We start from the raw sequence: 16783 nt of genomic DNA on the forward strand, positions 1-16783 counted from the left end.
TAGCAGAGTACAAAAGAGAGAAGCTTCAGTTCCTATGAAAGCATCAAGGTTTGAATCTTGGCTCTACTGCTTAAATACCTGTGTGACCTTAGAAAAGTCACTTTATTGGTGACTAGTGATCTGGTGCTCAGTTTTCACATCTGTAAAATGAGTGTCTTGTAAAGGCCCTTCTACTTCTAAATCTGTGGGCCTATAATTCTAAAATTTAAAAATCCTATAATTCTATTTGTTAACTTAACCATAACCGAGGGATAACAATTATTCACATAGCATTTTAAGGTTTGCAAGGTACTCATTTGATCCTCACAACAATTCTGTGTGTGTGTGTGTGGTAGGAGAGATAATTATCCCTATTTTGCAGAAGAAGACACTAAAGGTAGAAACTGAGCAAGTTCCCATCAATTGGGGAATGGCTAAACAAGTTATGGCATGATTATGGTGGAATAATATTGTGCTATAAGAAATGATGAAGGGGATAATCTCAAAGAAATAAGGAAATACTTGAATGAACTGAAGCAGGGTGAAGTAAGCAGAACCAGGAAATTTATGCTCTAACAATTAAAATGTAAAAAACAAACAATTCTGGAAGATTTGGGAAATCTGATCATAATTCCAGAGAATTTGTGACAAAACATGATACCCACCTTCTAATAGAGAGGAGAGGATGCAAAGCTCAGTCTGAAACATATTTTTGAACATGGCTAATGAAGGAATCTATATTATTTCACAGAGGTTTCATTTTCAGAAAATAGATTTGCATTGATTGAAAAAATAAAATTTAATTTTAAAAATGGAATATAGTAGGAATAATATTAGCTTTGAGAGCAACTAGGTGGCTGAATAGATAAAGCCTTGAACTCAGAATAAAAAAGACTCATCTTCATGAATTCAAATCTGGCTCAAATACTTAATAGTTGTGTGACCTTGGGCAAGTCACTTAATCCTGTTTACCTTAGTTCCTCATCTGTAAAATGAGCTGAAGAAAGAAATAGCAAACCACTTCAGTATTTTTGCCAAGAAAACCCCAAGTGTCACAGTCAGACATGACTTAACAACAAAATATTGATTCTGTAGGGTGGAGTTATGTTCTGGATACCCTTGATTACCAACCAGAATAGTCATATTTATTTTTCATGTCTGGCTTATAAGGGAGGAAAGCCATGAGAGAAATCAGAGAAGACAGAACTTCATTAACGTGCATTGGAAGGATATAGACTAGTGAAGTAGTTCAGAGGCTAAATTTGGGGAAATGTTTTTTGTTTCTTTAATTTGGTCATGAAGAGAATAGGAGCTCAGTTCCAGCTCTGTTTCTGATATTTACCAGCTGAATGACTCTCAACAAATCATAGAACTGATCCTTATCTATAAAAGGAGGAAGTGGTATTTATCTGTTGATAATCCATTCCTGGATCCTCAATTTGGGTTTTCATCACAGTATTCTCTCCTGGTAGCTCCTGGCTTTTGCTATCTCATCCTTAATTAGGTGTTTCAGGAAGCTCTGTCTGGGTCAACTAACTCTCTCTCTTTTTCTCTCCTCTCTCTCTCTCTCTCTCAATGGGAGGCCTGCATTCATATCCTACCTCAAATAAATACTTACTAGCTGTGTGTAATCAAATCATTTATTTAACTTTGTCCTGCTCAGGTGCCTCATCCATAAAAATGTGGACAATCAGAGCACTTACTTCATTGTGTTGTAGTAAAGATCAATGAGATCCAATGTAAAGTTCTTTACACGCTTCAAAATACTAAGTAGTTCCTAAATACTATTATTGATGTCCTTATAGTCAATATACAGAGAGAAACATCTACTTATATATCTACTTACCTGCTCCATTAAAACATAAACTCATTTCAGGAGTATTTATGATCTAGATGGTTCGTGCTCTAGATATGTATTTCTAATAATCAACACAGTATATGACATATGTAGAAAGTTACTGATTTACTGACTGATGAATTTCTCAAATTCTCCAGCAAAAAAAGTCTTTAAAATTCTCATCTTTCAGATATCAGCAATAGCATATTTTAGCAATTTATAGGCAATAAATAAACCCAGAAACTAATTGCTTCTTGAAAATAGGTAAAACAGAACCAAAACAAAACAATCAGTGAGATCCTACTGTAGTTTAAAAACAAAGTGGGGGGGGCAGGGAGAAGGTAGAGAGTCAAGATGGGAGGGTAAAAGCAGGGACTCTATGAAGCTCTTCTCCAAAACCACTCCAAAAACCTTTAAATGATGACTCTAAACAAATTTTAAAGTGACTGAACCCACAAAAAGACTGAGTGGAACAATTTTCCAGAGCAAAACAACTTGGAAGATTGGTGGGATCCTAGTTGCACCAGGATCAGAGAGAAGCCCGGAGCAGCAGGGGCCAAGCAGAAGCTAACCAGTCCCAGAAACCCAGGAACAGACTTTGGGGCATCTGGGCCAGTGGCAGCAGTGGCAGTTTCCAGACCTCTGTCAGCCCAGAGACTGACAAAGACAACTTGGAAGATCAGCAGGAAAAGCCTTCTGCCCCAGGGTAAAAGTGGAGCACGGTGCAGCAGACCTCAGCAGTACCGACCAGACCCCAGCGCATCCAGGAGCAGTACTTGGAAGCCTCTGAATCATCAAAGGCAGCTGCCTCCAGATCTCTCAGGCCACAGATGGTAAGGGGGTCAGAAGGAGATTACAGGGGTCTCTTTGCTATTATGAGGCCAGACTCAGTTGCTTTGTCCATACTCGATCTAGGGTTGCAGGCCTGGGTCCCAGGCCCAGAAAGAGGAGCAGGAGCATAACAAACCTTGCTATTGCAGGGGATGATAGGACCCTTCTCACAGTTCCAGGGTAGAAAGCAGTGCTTGTGGTCACCTACAACCCAGAGCACAGGCCAGGAGAGCAGTTAAAAACCTTGCTTAGATCACCCCACCTTGGAATAACTGAAAACTTTCAGATCCCTTAGAAGGATCTCTGAAATCATCTGCCACCCCCCCCCCAAAGTATTGGATAGTGCACCCTCCATCCTGGAAGCAGAGCCCTAACTTAATAAAGAATTAACATCAAATTATAGGATGGAGAAATGAGCAAACAGCAGCAAAAAAAAAATCTGACCAAAAAAATTATTATAATGAGAGGGAAAATCAAATTACATACTCAGAAGAAGATAACCAAGTCAAAACTTCTACATCCAAAGCCTCCACCCAAAAAATATGAATTTGTCTCAGGTCATGGAAGAGCTCAAAAAGGATTTTGCAAATGAAGTAAGGGAGGTAGAAGGAAAATTGGGAAGAAAAATGAAAGTGATGTGGGAAAATCATGAAAATCAAGTCAGAAGCTTTGTGGAGACAGACAGACAGACAGACACACACACACACACACACACGCACACACACATAGATAAAATACTAAAGAAAATAACATCTTAAAAACCAGACTGGGCCAAATGGAAAAAAACCAAAGAGGAGAAAAATGCCTTAAAAAGCAAAATTGGTCAAAAGGAAAAGGAGATATAAAAGTTCACAGAAGTAAATAATTCCTTAAAATATAGAATTGAGCAAAGAGAAGCTGATGACTTTGGGATAAATCAAGAGACAATAAAACAAACCAAAAAAGAAAGAAGAAAATGTGAAATAACTCATTGAACAAACAACTGACCTGGAAAACAGATGAAGGAGAAATAATTTAAAAATTATTGGGCTGTCTGAAAGTCATGATTAAAAAAAAAGAGCCTAGACATCATTTATTAAAGAAATTATCAAAGAAAACTGCCCTGATACCCTAGAACCAGATGTTAAAATAGAAATTGACCACCTCCTAAAAGAGATCCCAAAATGAAAACTGTCAGGAATATTAGAGTCAAATGTCAGAGCTCCCAGGTCAGGGAGAAAATATTGCAAGCAGCCAGAAGGAAATAATTCATTTATCATGGAGCCATAGTCAAGATAACATAAAATTTAGCAGCTTCTTGCTTAAGGGATTGTAGGGCTTAGAATATGAAATCCTTGAAGGCAAAAGAGCTTGGATTACAACCAAGAATCAATTAATCCAATAAAATTAAGCATACTCTTTCAGGGGAAAAGATGGACATTCAATGAAATAGGGGATTTATGAAAAGACCAGAGCTGAACAAAAAATTGGATCTTCAAATATGAGACTCAAGTGAAGCATAAAATTGTAAATAAGGAAGGCAAATCATAAGGGACTTAATGAAACTTAATTGCTTTTATTCCTACATGGGAAGATGATACTGATAACCCATATGAATTTTTTCATTTATTAGGGCAGTTAGGAGAAGCATATATAGGCAAGGCTCAAGTGGGAGCTGAATATGAAGGGATAATATATTAAAAAGATGGAGTTAAGGGGTGGGGGAGAAATGTACTGGGAGAAAAGGAAAAGGGTAAAAATAGAGTAAGCAATTTCACATATAAGAGGCAAAAATATATAACCTTTTGTAGTGGAGTGGGAGAAGTGGGAGGTAAGGAGGAGTGAATGAGCCTTATTCTCATCAAAATTGAATCAGAGAGGGAATAACATACACATTCAATTGAGTATAGCAATCTATTTTATCCTAGAGGAAAGTAAGGGAAGGGGATGGGAGGAAGGAGGGGGGAAGTGATAGAAGATAGCAAAATTGTGGGAAGGGGTAGTCAGATGCAAAACACTTTTGAGAAGGGACAGAGAGAATAGAATAAATTGGGGTGGAAAGGAATGGGATGGAGGGAAATACAGTTAACAATAGTAACTGGGAAAAATATTGAAAAGTATCTCTGATAAAGACCTCATTTCTTAGAGAAATGAGTCAGATTTACAAAAAAAAATAAGTCATTGCTCAACTGATAAATGATCAAAAGATAATGAATAATTTTTGGATAAGGTGTTCAATACTATCTATGACCATATTAATAAAAATGTTCTGGCTTACTGCTGATCGGAGATAGACAAATTAGAACAATTATGAGGTACTATCTTATACCTATTGGATTGGTAGAGAAAGAGAAAATGACAAATATTGGAGCGGAATAGAGGGAAAATGAGACTGTTGAAGCTTATGAAATGATTCGATAATTCTATAGAGCAATTTGGAACTATACCAAAAGGTTATAAAACCATGCCCACTTTTTGACCTAGTGGTTCCAATACCCAGTGTATATTCCAGAAGATATGAAAAAACAGGGAAGAAAAGGACCTATAAGTATATCAATATTTATAGGAGCTCTTTTCTGGTAGAAAGGAATTGGAAATTGAGGGGATGACCATCAGTTGAGGAATGGCTAAACAAATTGTGGTATGTGGTTATGATGGAATACTATTCTGCTATAAGAAATGATGAGCAGGATGCTCTCATAAAACCTGGAAAGACTTATATGAGCAGATGAAATGGAAATTATAATATATATATATATATAAAGTAGCAGAAATATTATAGGAAGATCAGCTGTGAATGACTTAATTTTTCTCAGCAATGCTGAGAAAACTGTAAAGGATTTGTGATAAAGAATGCTATCCATCCCTAGAGAGGAGCAGATGTCTGAATATATATTGAAGCAAATATATTTTTTTAAATTTATTTTTCTAGAGATTTCCTTGTTTTGAGGAAGAGGGGGATGAGGTCTATGTTTACTTTAACAACATGACCATTATGGAAATATTTTGCATGACTAAACATTTTTAATCTACATCAAATACTTTGCTATCTCAATGAAGGGGAGTGAGATAGGCAGAAGGGAGAAAATTCAGAACTCAAAAGCTTTAAAAATTAATATTAAGGGGCACCTATGTGTGCAGTGGATGGAGCATGAACCCTGGAGTCAGGAGGACCTGAGTCCAAATCCAGACTCAGAAACTTAATAATTACCTAGTTGTGTGACCTTGGGCAAGCCATTTAGCCCCATTCGTTGCCTTGCAAAAAAAACCTTAAAAAAAATGAATGTTAAAACTTGTTTTTACATGTAACCAGGCAAAAATAAAATAAAAATAAAAACAAGTATTTAATCTATGAAATCACATTTCAGTTTTTATTAAAAAAAATTCTATCTTACACTAAACATGTGTACAATGAAAATACACTAAACACATGTACAATGAAATGGAATTACAGATCTCTTGGGGCCCAAAGTGAAATTTTCATTTCAAAGGTCTTACTCAAAGGTCACAACTCTTTGCTGCATCTTGTTATATCACCACAGGGGAAGGAAGGCACAATGTTAGCTCTTTTTTTTAACCCTTCTCACAAGGAGTGTGGGACAAAGCTTTTCCCTAAACTTGCCTCAGGGTTTAGTTTGCCTTTGTGAACTTTATCTACACATAGACATAGTCACTGAGGAGCAGGAGTTTGCACACATACACACAAACACACACACAGGATTTGGGGTGCCTTTTGGCAAATATACTACCAAATATTTTATAATTTCTGTAGATATTTTGCATAGAGTTTTTCTTTCTTAGTCTCTGCTGAGTTTTGTTTGTTACACAAGAAAGTTGATTTGTACATTTACATCTGACAACTTTGCTGAATACATTGTTTCAGTTGACTCCAGAATTTTCTAAGTAAATCAACCTGTCACCTATCAAAAATAAATAATTTTACTTCTTTTTACCTTTGCTTATACCCTCAATTTCCCTCAATTCTTAAAGACTTACTATATCCCAAGGGCTGGGATCAAGGGATACAAATACAAAAGCAAAATAGTCCCTGCCCTCAAGTACTTTACCTTCTAATAGGGAGAGACTGCTGGAGAAGTGCTGGTTTGGAAGTTAGAAGTCACAGGGATGGTGAGGGAAGCCAGCCGCATTCAACTCTTGCATGGCTTTTCTAGAAGCAACACTAGACTTGATTTGGATTACTGTTCCCAGAGCAAGGAGGTCAGAGTCAAAAAGAACAAGCACTAATTAAGTCAACCAGTGGGCTAAGCTCATGACAAATATTAGAAGAGAGAGGTGAGCAGCTAAGATGACTAACAGCAGCACAGGCCTTGGTAAGAGGCTGGAGTCGCTCTCCACAATCAGCTTGCCTCCGGTTGAGAGACAGAGAACTGGTGGGGAATACAGGATTAAAGAGAAAGGTTGCAAGTGAGACAATCATGGTGTCCTGGATCATGATTGATGTGCTTAGTGGGGAAAGATGGAAAGCTCAATTTTGGAGCTATGCTTGAGGTGCCAATATGATATGTAGGTAGCTAATATTACACAATTTAGAGATACAGGTCTGGAATTTGGAATAGATGTTAGCATTAATGTGGAAATAATCTTCAGATGAAGCTTTTGGCAAGAATGAGATTGTCAAGGGAAAGAACACCAAGGATAGGTCAGTATGATAACACGAAATGAGATTCTTAGTTAATAGTAAGGAATTTAATTATCCATATCATAGAATGAATATTCAGCACTGGTTCAGATAGATGTGGACCACCCTGTCTGGAAAAACAATATAGTGAAGGATAAAGAAAAAGAAGAAAGTAAATGTTGTGACTTCTATATTACTAGATTATTACAAAATAAGCTAAGGTTTTTGTATAACTACTGAAGGAGTACAAGTACTACCAATAGCCTTTAAATTTCATCACCCTGAGGCAAAACTCTAGCTTCCCTGCCCTAGTTACAGTTTTAGTTACCTAATTTTCTTTTTTGAGTATGGTATGAGCTTTCTAGAAATGATACTACCTGCAAACGATGGTGTTAGGCTGCCGCAAATACTTAAGAACAGAAAAAAATTGAGTCTTTTATTCTGTTCTTACTGGTTTGCAAGTCCCTTACCACAAGCAGCTATAAATTTGTGTATCAATTGCTGTATCCACTACTAATATCTGCAATTTATAGAGTGCTTTATAAAGGACAATGTGCTTTATCTGTGTTAGACTAAATGACTTCAATAAGGTCATAGGGCAGTGGCTGAAGGCCGTGAAGGGGAGTTAACATGGTATATATGTACATGCAAACACATACACAGTATATAGGAACACTAGGTCATCGGACTAGATGAGTGCTAAAGGTCTGGGAGCTTGGGTCCTCAGACTCTTGCCACCAAGCAGCAGCTGCATCACCCCAGGCTAATGGGTCCTGCCCCTGGCCTCCATTTTCCTCTAACTCTCAATCAAGAACAGAGGGGAAAAATACAATAGAATTCACATCTGTTGAACCTGACTCTGCATGTAAAGCTGTTCCATGTGTAGAGGCAACAATGTGGAAGCTTAATTTGACCATTAGTTTTTCCAGCTCTTCAGGGACTTGAAAGAATGTAAAAGCAGACTTGAACTGGGTAACTTGAACATTTTGTCTTCAAAAAAAGAAAAACTCTATCTGTATTTAATGTAAAAGTGAAGGAAAATTCATGAGCATTGTAAATGAAATGTATAAAAGAGTTCTTATTTTCATTCATCCATTCTTTAATATCATTTATTATAATTTTTAATCATTTGAAAAATTATATTGATAGTTTATTTTTATGCCACTCTCAGTTCCAGATATATCTCTTACCCAAACCCTCCTCCCCAAAACAACAAAAACCTTTTTAAAAAATTAGAGGAAAGAAGTGGTTCAATAATACATCAACTGAGTCAAACAATATATTCAGCATTCAATATTCAAAGTTCAATATGAGTGTAGCATTTACCCCACACCCATAATCCCCCATTTCTGGGGGAAGAGAAGGTGAAAGGAAGAGACAGAGGTACTTTTGCTCAGCTCTAACCCTAAGACTAAGTTTATAATTATACAACATTCTTTTGTTTTGGTCCTTTTCTCTTTTCTTTTTTGGCTTAAACACATTTTTTAAAAAAACCCAAAGACCTTTTGGTGAATAGCCTGGTGAGGAAGTGCAACATTGCAGCAGTATTTGGAGAAAATTCCCAGAAGTCAAGAGTCTTGGGCTTATTTCTTCTAAACTGAGTCATAGAGACAGCGGCATCAGAGTGTATGAGGTAGAAATGATTCTATCTTCCCAATTGCTGTGATCTGCCAACCTTTTCTATTTCAAAACCTGTACTCTCAGAGCAATGCCAGAGAAGTGGAAAGGCCCCCAGAATGTGTTTTGAATCGCTCCCTTCCTCTCCCATTGCTGAGCCCTTTGGCCTTTTCCACCCCAGTAGGCTGCACTTAGCCTGATGCATCAGCGTCCTCCCCAGTTCCTTCCCTTTCTTAAGCAGCCGGCTCCTAACAACATGAGTCACATCCTATTAAATGTTGTCTCACCTTCCTAGTACCCATCAGTGATGCTTCCAGGACACATACACACACACACAGAAACAAAGCACTAAAATAAAAGTCATCAAATCCAACTCTCAACAGGAACCTTATCTACAACACTCCTAACAAGACTTCACTTGAGTCCTTCAAAGAGGGGAAGCACAGGACCACCTGTTTCAATTCCCCTTTGGAATAGTTCTAAGGAAGTTTTTTTTTTCTTTTCAAGCATAGTTTCTGTTCTCTGCCCTCTGGGGCTAAGTAGAATAAGTAATCCCTCTTTCTATGACAATCTATCCAATATTGTGAAACAATCATCATTTTCTTTAAAAAGACCCTCTTTTCTCCATGCTAAAACATCTCAAGTTATTTCAACCATCCTTCAGCATGGGGTAGACTCCTTTCAGTATGTTAGTCATCTCCTTCTAGACATGCTCCATTTGCAAATGTAACAATGATTACATTACTCAGTTTTGTCTGACCAGGGCAGGACCCAGAGCAAGCCTTATGTGCTGCCAGTCAAGATGGAACCAGGGATGTGTAGGCAGAGAAGTGGTCAGTCTGCAGCACAGTCAGGTACTGGGACCAGATGACCAAGGAAACCCATAAGATTCACCACTGGCAAGCCAGAATCTGGCCCAAAACACTGAAAGCAAGGAAAGCAGCAAGTCAGAGACCAGGAAGACACAGGAGAATATGGAAACAAATAGCAGAGGGTAGAAAAGGCTAGAAGGTTGAAAAGAAAAAAGAAATACTTATCCATGAGAAAAAATTAAATAGAGATAAAAAGTAAAAATTTAAAGGGAGAAAGAAGGAAAAAGAATTGAATTAATAGCCCTTGGTCTAAATTTTCTAATGCCCTGTTGTTGAATTAGTATCATTTGTGGAAAGCTGGGCAAATAGGGAGAAAGAAAGTACCTCTAATAGGGCCAAAGATCAACAAAGAAGGGATGATAAATCTTAAAATTTTTTAACAAGAAGGGATACTACAAGAGAATAGGAGAAAAGCAATGGAGGGGATAAATTTGGTTAAGAGCAAAAACAATGGGAACTTTTCGAGACATAGAAGAGGACATAACTTGTGGAAAGGTAGAGAGGAATATTTGGAAGAGATAAGAAGAAATTATTTGTTCTTCAGGAATAAAGAAAGCATAAGCATGATTTTGCTACCATAACGGGTGAAGACTAGTTGATAGGTATCCCTACTCTAGAGTTCTGTGATGACTGTGAACAGAGTTAATATGAGCCCTCACTATCTTTTACTCCTAAAAGCCTAGAAATTGATTTTATTCTTTTATGCCAGTTATGGAAGAATGATGTGTTAATGGGGTTCGGGGAGGTGGGCTCAATTCATATTGGCTACCTATCCCAAGGTCTCAGTCTAAGATGGCTTGGAATGATAATTCCAGAGATATTTAGTAAAAAAAATTTTTTAGTAGAAAAAGCATTTTATTTATATGGAAAAAAGCTACAGTAAGATCTGTAAAAGGTCCATGAGAATATTATATTACCCATAACATACAAAAAAAATCAAATGTGAATAGCAACAAATCAAAGTTACATATCTTCCTACTTAGCAGTGCAATTAGTTCACATTGCAATAAAATTAAGTCATGTATGCAACATAATCAAAACAAGTGTTTCTCCATAATCAGCATACCAAGAATTACAGTGTAAAAATCACATTAGGGTTGAAGAATCTGCAATCAGTCTACAGAATATCCTAAGCAAGAGAAGGAGGCGAAGCGTTCATTCATTTCATTACTCGCAGTTGTATTTTGTCAATACTGTGCACAGGAAGAGAACGTCTAATGAGTTGACTTACATGGTATATAAAATATATTTAGTCTATACAGTAAAAAAATACAAATTATATAGTGAGCTAACAAAGACTGAAATCTGAATACAGATTTATAAAACTGACGACATCTTAGACAAACACAGTATCTCATGTAAAAACATCTAGTATCGGCAAAAAATAATTTGGTTGCTTTACAACTGCACTGTGGATCTTGTAGGCTGAAGATGCAGATGTCCAAGTATCTTAAAAACCATAATAAATGTCTTTTGCAAAGCATACAAAAGGATAAATACTCTCATCACAGTCTTAAGGTTATTTTTGGAAGTTTGTTTTGTCTTGCTCCAGAAACATTTAAAATGGGTAAAAATCAAAGGGTTTCAGGGGACATTGGAAGAGTAAACAGTGCTTGATTTACTTCTAATATTGAAAAAAACCTAGAATTTACAGTACTCTGGGATATAGGAACAAAAATCTTCCAATTTACATTGCATATTTCTGAGTCCATTCTCTTGCGTGTCTGTTGTATCTTTCCTTGTCTGACTTATATATTTGTGCAATATCTGGTACTAGGGGGTCATCTGGATTAGGGTCACAAAGTAGTGAACATATGGACATTAAAACTTTTGATACAGTCAGAGCTGGTGACCACTGCGACCTCAGGATGTCAAGACAAATACTTCCATTGCTATTTATGTTTGGGTGGTAAATTTTTGTTGCGAAAGCAATCTTTGGTGTCTTAAAAAGATAGTCTGTTGGGAAATGTACAGTGAGAGAGAAGACTCCACCTTGATGTGCGCTGTCCAGAGGTCCCATAATAGTGGCTTGCCAGTGGGACAAGTCATCTCCCCCGGGTCCTGCTGAGCAGTGGGCAGGAGGATCACGCTGCAGGTCACTTAATTCCTTCTGGATGCGCTTCAGCGCCCTGGGTCCGGGGCGCGGGGCTGCTGCCTCGGGCGGCCGCGGGGCTGGGGGCGACGGCGACTCCCCCCCGGGCCAGCCCTGCGTGCAAAAAAAAAAATTAATGGTTCATCTAAGACCCTAGAAATAGATCTCAACTACTAACTGATTTGTGCTGAAGGATCTGGGATATTTCTGAGCAAGTGGACAAGAAGCTTAAAAATTGAAGGTTGTCACCCTAAAAGACAATGCGAAGTAGAGTGAAAAGAAGAGTAGGTTTGAGCATGAGCAACTACCTGGGTGATCTCAGACAAGGTTCAACCTCTCTGGGTATCAGTCTCCTCATTGTGAAATTATGGATGATGTTTGTGCCCCTCAATGGAACATAAGTCCCTTAAGCATAGTGGATTGTTTCATCTGGGTCTTTGTAATCTCATCACTTAACATATAGACTGGCACAAAGTAGATTCTTAATAAATGCTTACTGGTTGATTTTTCGAATATACTGTCTGCTCCATGAAGTTTCGAGGGAAGAATTTTTATAGAGTGTGCAAGGATGTGATAATGTGAATTTTTATTAAGCATAAAAAACCATGAAACATACCATTCTTTTCTTTCAAGAAATCTGAAAATAGTAGGTGCAATGAAAAGGACATTGGTTTTCAAACCAAACTGTATGACTCTCTAAGAGTTTTCTCATTTGTAAAATGGGGATAATACTACCTACTAATTAAGGTCTCAAGGAAAATATTTTGTATTCAATTAAGCATTAAAATTATACACTATATCATTTTTCTAGGTATTAACAGAGTCATCTGAGATCATTGCTTCTTTTACCAAATTTCTACTAATTATCACTTTTATAATCTCTTCTAGAATTTTTCTAGGAATCTAAGTCAAATCGATATCTTCTCCTTAGAGATTAGTATCTTCCTTTTTTAAAAACTCAGGAAAATTTTTGCTTTTCTTCTCCAGTCTTGAAGTAACTCTTCCATTTTCATAATCTAGCATTTGGATATGATAACAACCATACTAAAGGCAGCTTACTATTTTTTTTTTTGCAAGGCAATAGGGTTAAGTGGCTTGCTGAAGGCCACACAGCTAGGTAATCATTAAGTGTCTGAGGCCGGATTTGAACTCAGGTACTCCTGACTCCAGGGCCAGTGTTCTATCCACTGTGCAACCTAGCCACCCCTTACTATTTCTTTATTTATCTTTGATAACAATTCCTAATCAACCATTTTTGTTCTGGTTTTGGTTTTGGTTTTTCAGTTCAAAGATAATTTCTAGCTGTGTGGCCTTGGGCAAGCCACTTAACCCCATTTGCCTTGCAAAAACCTAAAAAAAATAAAAATAAAAGATAATTCTCTTGCAAAAAAAAATAAATAAAAGGAATTTAAGGCCCAGAGAAATGTTCTGGCTGTGGTCACAAAGGGGAGACTTGAACCCAGGTCAGCTTGTTTCTAAACTCAACAGATAATCTACTATAGAACATTGATAATGATAATAAATTGTGGAGAGAAAACCCTCTCTAAATTTAGGTTGTATTGGTTAATTATGAGTGAAGCTTATCAATGAACTGAAGTCTTCCCATCTTATTCTATGAGTATCTTCCTTCTTCCTACCAAAGGGAAAAAAATGACCGCTTTAAGTCATTGCCTTCATAGAAAAAGCCTCAAATGGGCAGTAGGCAGAAGCTGTACCCCAGAAGCTCTGAGTTGTTCCATTATCAATTTTGCATTCATCTGATGTCATGTCTGATTTACAAATTAGGAAATTTGCTTTGAACCAGCCCAAGTCTGCGGATGAAAGGTCAAGAATATGACTGGGTACATGAGAAAATGATCTTTTCTTCTTGAATTAGCTATTTTTTTCCTATTCCTTTTCTTTACCTTCATCTACATGGAAAAATGGAACAGTTTTGGAGCTGCAAAATTGTAAAACCTAAACCATCAATGCTGTTCAGCACTGTGCCAGTCTATGAAAATTCTATTTGGAAGGCCTTATATACAGAATTGAGGAACATTAGATGGTTGGAAGGACCTTGTTCTTTGTCACTTGGAGTGGTATTCTTCCAGTGTGACTATAGAAAGGGACAGAAAAAGTTACTCTAAAGGGGGAAAAAGTCAAGAAAGTACCCTACTCATGTTGTGGCTTCTCTTCTGAATTTGTATCTTGTGCAACCCTTTCATCACAACGGTTTTTTTTTAATAACAGGACTCTTTTTGTGTTGCTCATTCATCCAGACTAGCTTCGGAAATTATGTTAGGATCAGGCTCTGGGCTGTTCTGGAGGGAAAGTCTGGGTTGGTCCTGTTGCTGCTGTCTTGAGAATACAGAATATTGTATTATTCCAGATTCTCAGACTGGGGACATTCAAGGTTGGTCTAATCCAGGGGAAAGTCTGATTGCTCTCCCCCCTGGCCTAATGTGGTTTGGATCTGAGTAATAATAGACTTCTGCTGTCCTCAACCACATTAGCTCAGAAAGTTGGGATTCCCATCCTGGTTATACCTCTGTAGGTATAATGTGCCCCTCCCTCCATACTACTCCAAAACATTTTAGAAAATGTACCAGGATGACTCCTGTTTGAGAAATTTAAAAAATTCAGACTGGGCTGGAAGCTAGAACTGAGACCTAGCTCCACTCCAAGTCACACTGTTGATGCTTGTTTCTGAACTTCCTCCTAACTCTATATATATAGACGAGGTCCTGTGACCATTCCTCATCTCTGGGTACAGATTCCATTTTCAGTCTGCCCTGGATCACTGATTTAGAATTGAGTAATTATATTCACAAAAATGTCTTTGAATAGACACAAAAACGTCTGTTGGGATCTTTTCTCAGAGTCTGCATAAAGTTGGTTTCTGAAAGTCCACCTTACTCTTATCCACCATTGCCTGGAAACTAGAAAATTTTACAGTCTGGTACTCCAAGTCAGATCCTATCTCAATGTACAAAAAGCTGTCTTTCCACCCTATATTAATTTGGACTAGATGAATTATTCACTGTGATTATTTTTTTAATTTCTCAAACAGGAGACATTTTCTAAAATGTTTTGGAGTAGTATGGAGGGAGGAGCACATTGTTCTTCCTGCCACACACCATATTGATATGTTCATATAGCACACTGAGAATCTTCTTTCTGCTCCCCTTTTTGGCAAGGTTTTAGATGTATATCAAAAATAAATGTTACCCTCAGTATGCCAGGTGCCGGGGTAGGGGTTTAATGAGCCAATGGATACGAGAAAGGATAGCGTCATTCCCTTAATTATAGACAGGATTGCTGAGAAAATGAATCCAGTTCATGACCGCTCATCTGGGCATGTCAGAAAAGAACATATGTCCTAGCCCTGTGAATCCTACATGAGCAGTGTCTCTATGTTAGAATTAATTATCTTTGGTTTGAACTGTGTCTTCTGGCAGACCATTTAGCGTAAACACATTGATGGGGTTCATGAAGCATGATTTTTAGTAGAGGTAGACCCATTAGAGTACCTTGAATTTGGGGTAGCCATCTCTGGGAGACCTATTCTGGTGATTTAGGAAGATGAGGGCAAAATCTCATAAAACAAACATTAATTTCTCTTCTGAAGTGATACTTTTTCACTAATGGCATCAATCCTAGAATCCTTAAGGAAAATCTTGAGGAAGTATTTCCTTGGAGCAAAAATAATGGGTGATCTTGTTTCTGGGTAACATTCAAGATAAGATTTCAACTAAAGTTGACTTTCATTAAAAGCCAAGGAAAATGAATAAGAGGATGTAATGGTCACTATATATCACTTCACCTTCCTGCAATGAGAAAGGATATGGGAATCCAGAGGCCCACAAGAATATGGGAGGAAGTAGCCTTAAACTCTCTCCTATTTCAACATCTTCCTGCACATAAAGCTGATATTTAGATATCGATTGTCACATATAGGTTATACACAAATAAAATTGCAGCCTTCTGAGCACAACAACATTCATCTGTCCTCAATTGACACATATCCAAGCAAAGTATTATAGGATTGTTTGGTCTTTTGTCATTACTTCCTTGACATCAAAATCACTATCATCTGGTTCAATTACATTAAAGAAAGATGTGCATGCCTTTACAGAATAGCACTTCATTATGAATACCTCTTTGGCACCATGGTAAAGAGACTAGAAATTGGCCCTCTTTGCGTATTAACATGGACCAGACCTATGGATTGTATTTGCTTGCTTGCCAAGTATGAACTGCCACAGTTCCCATAGGATTGGGGCTGGTAGCTGCTGAATAAGTTTAGGATTTTGAAGGGAGACAGAGCACAGGAGAGCAGGTAATGAGGAAAGGGTGGGAAAAGGGATGAGAGAATTGACACTGAAGTAGTTCTTAAAAAAAATTTTTTTTTAAAGAGTCAAAAGTGTCATTTGAAAATGTCATTTTCCCCTGGAGAAATAATTAGTCAAGAATTTATTAAGCGCCTACCAAGTGCTATATATACACACTGCCAAGGAGCTTATATTCTAATGGAAAACACAAGCACATCTGTGTATGTGCATACTATAGAGAGAACAAATGGAAGTTAGTTTAAAAGAAAGGGCACTAGGCAATTGGAAGGATCAAGAAAGGCTTCATGTAAAAGGCGGGTCAGGTCAATGTACATTTATTAATTGCCTGTTGTATATCAGGCACTGTACCAAGCTCTGAGAATACAAAGTAAGGCAAAAATACAGCCCATGTTCTCAAAGAACTCATTGCCCAAAGGGGAAGATAGCATTCAAACAATAATGCAATAATGTTATACAAAAGACAAATTGGAGATAATCAACAGAGGGAAGGCATAGAATTAAAAAGCAATCAGAAAAGACTGCTTGTGGAAAGTAGGATTTTAGCTGGAATGAAGAGGAAAAAACCAGGGAAGCCAAAAGAAGAAGATAAAGACAGAATATATCAGG

At 37.5% G+C, this 16783-nt stretch overlaps 1 protein-coding gene across 1 annotated transcript; it reads right to left on the minus strand.

The window, feature by feature from the left end:
- Positions 1-11137: 11137 nt before the first annotated feature.
- Positions 11138-11848, minus strand: LOC141511072 (ubiquitin-conjugating enzyme E2 D1-like). Its single transcript, XM_074220386.1, has one exon. It carries the CDS (start codon positions 11772-11774, stop codon positions 11442-11444), a length of 333 nt encoding a protein of 110 aa, XP_074076487.1. The 5' UTR covers positions 11775-11848; the 3' UTR covers positions 11138-11441.
- Positions 11849-16783: the final 4935 nt, after the last annotated feature.

Source organism: Macrotis lagotis, chromosome 2 (genome assembly GCF_037893015.1).
Source record: "Macrotis lagotis isolate mMagLag1 chromosome 2, bilby.v1.9.chrom.fasta, whole genome shotgun sequence".
Lineage (NCBI taxonomy): Eukaryota > Metazoa > Chordata > Mammalia > Peramelemorphia > Peramelidae > Macrotis > Macrotis lagotis.

Bases quoted from the DNA above. Each gene is read 5' to 3' on its own strand.
- LOC141511072 (XM_074220386.1), bottom strand. From the start codon at position 11,774: ATGGGACCTCTGGACAGCGCACATCAAGGTGGAGTCTTCTCTCTCACT.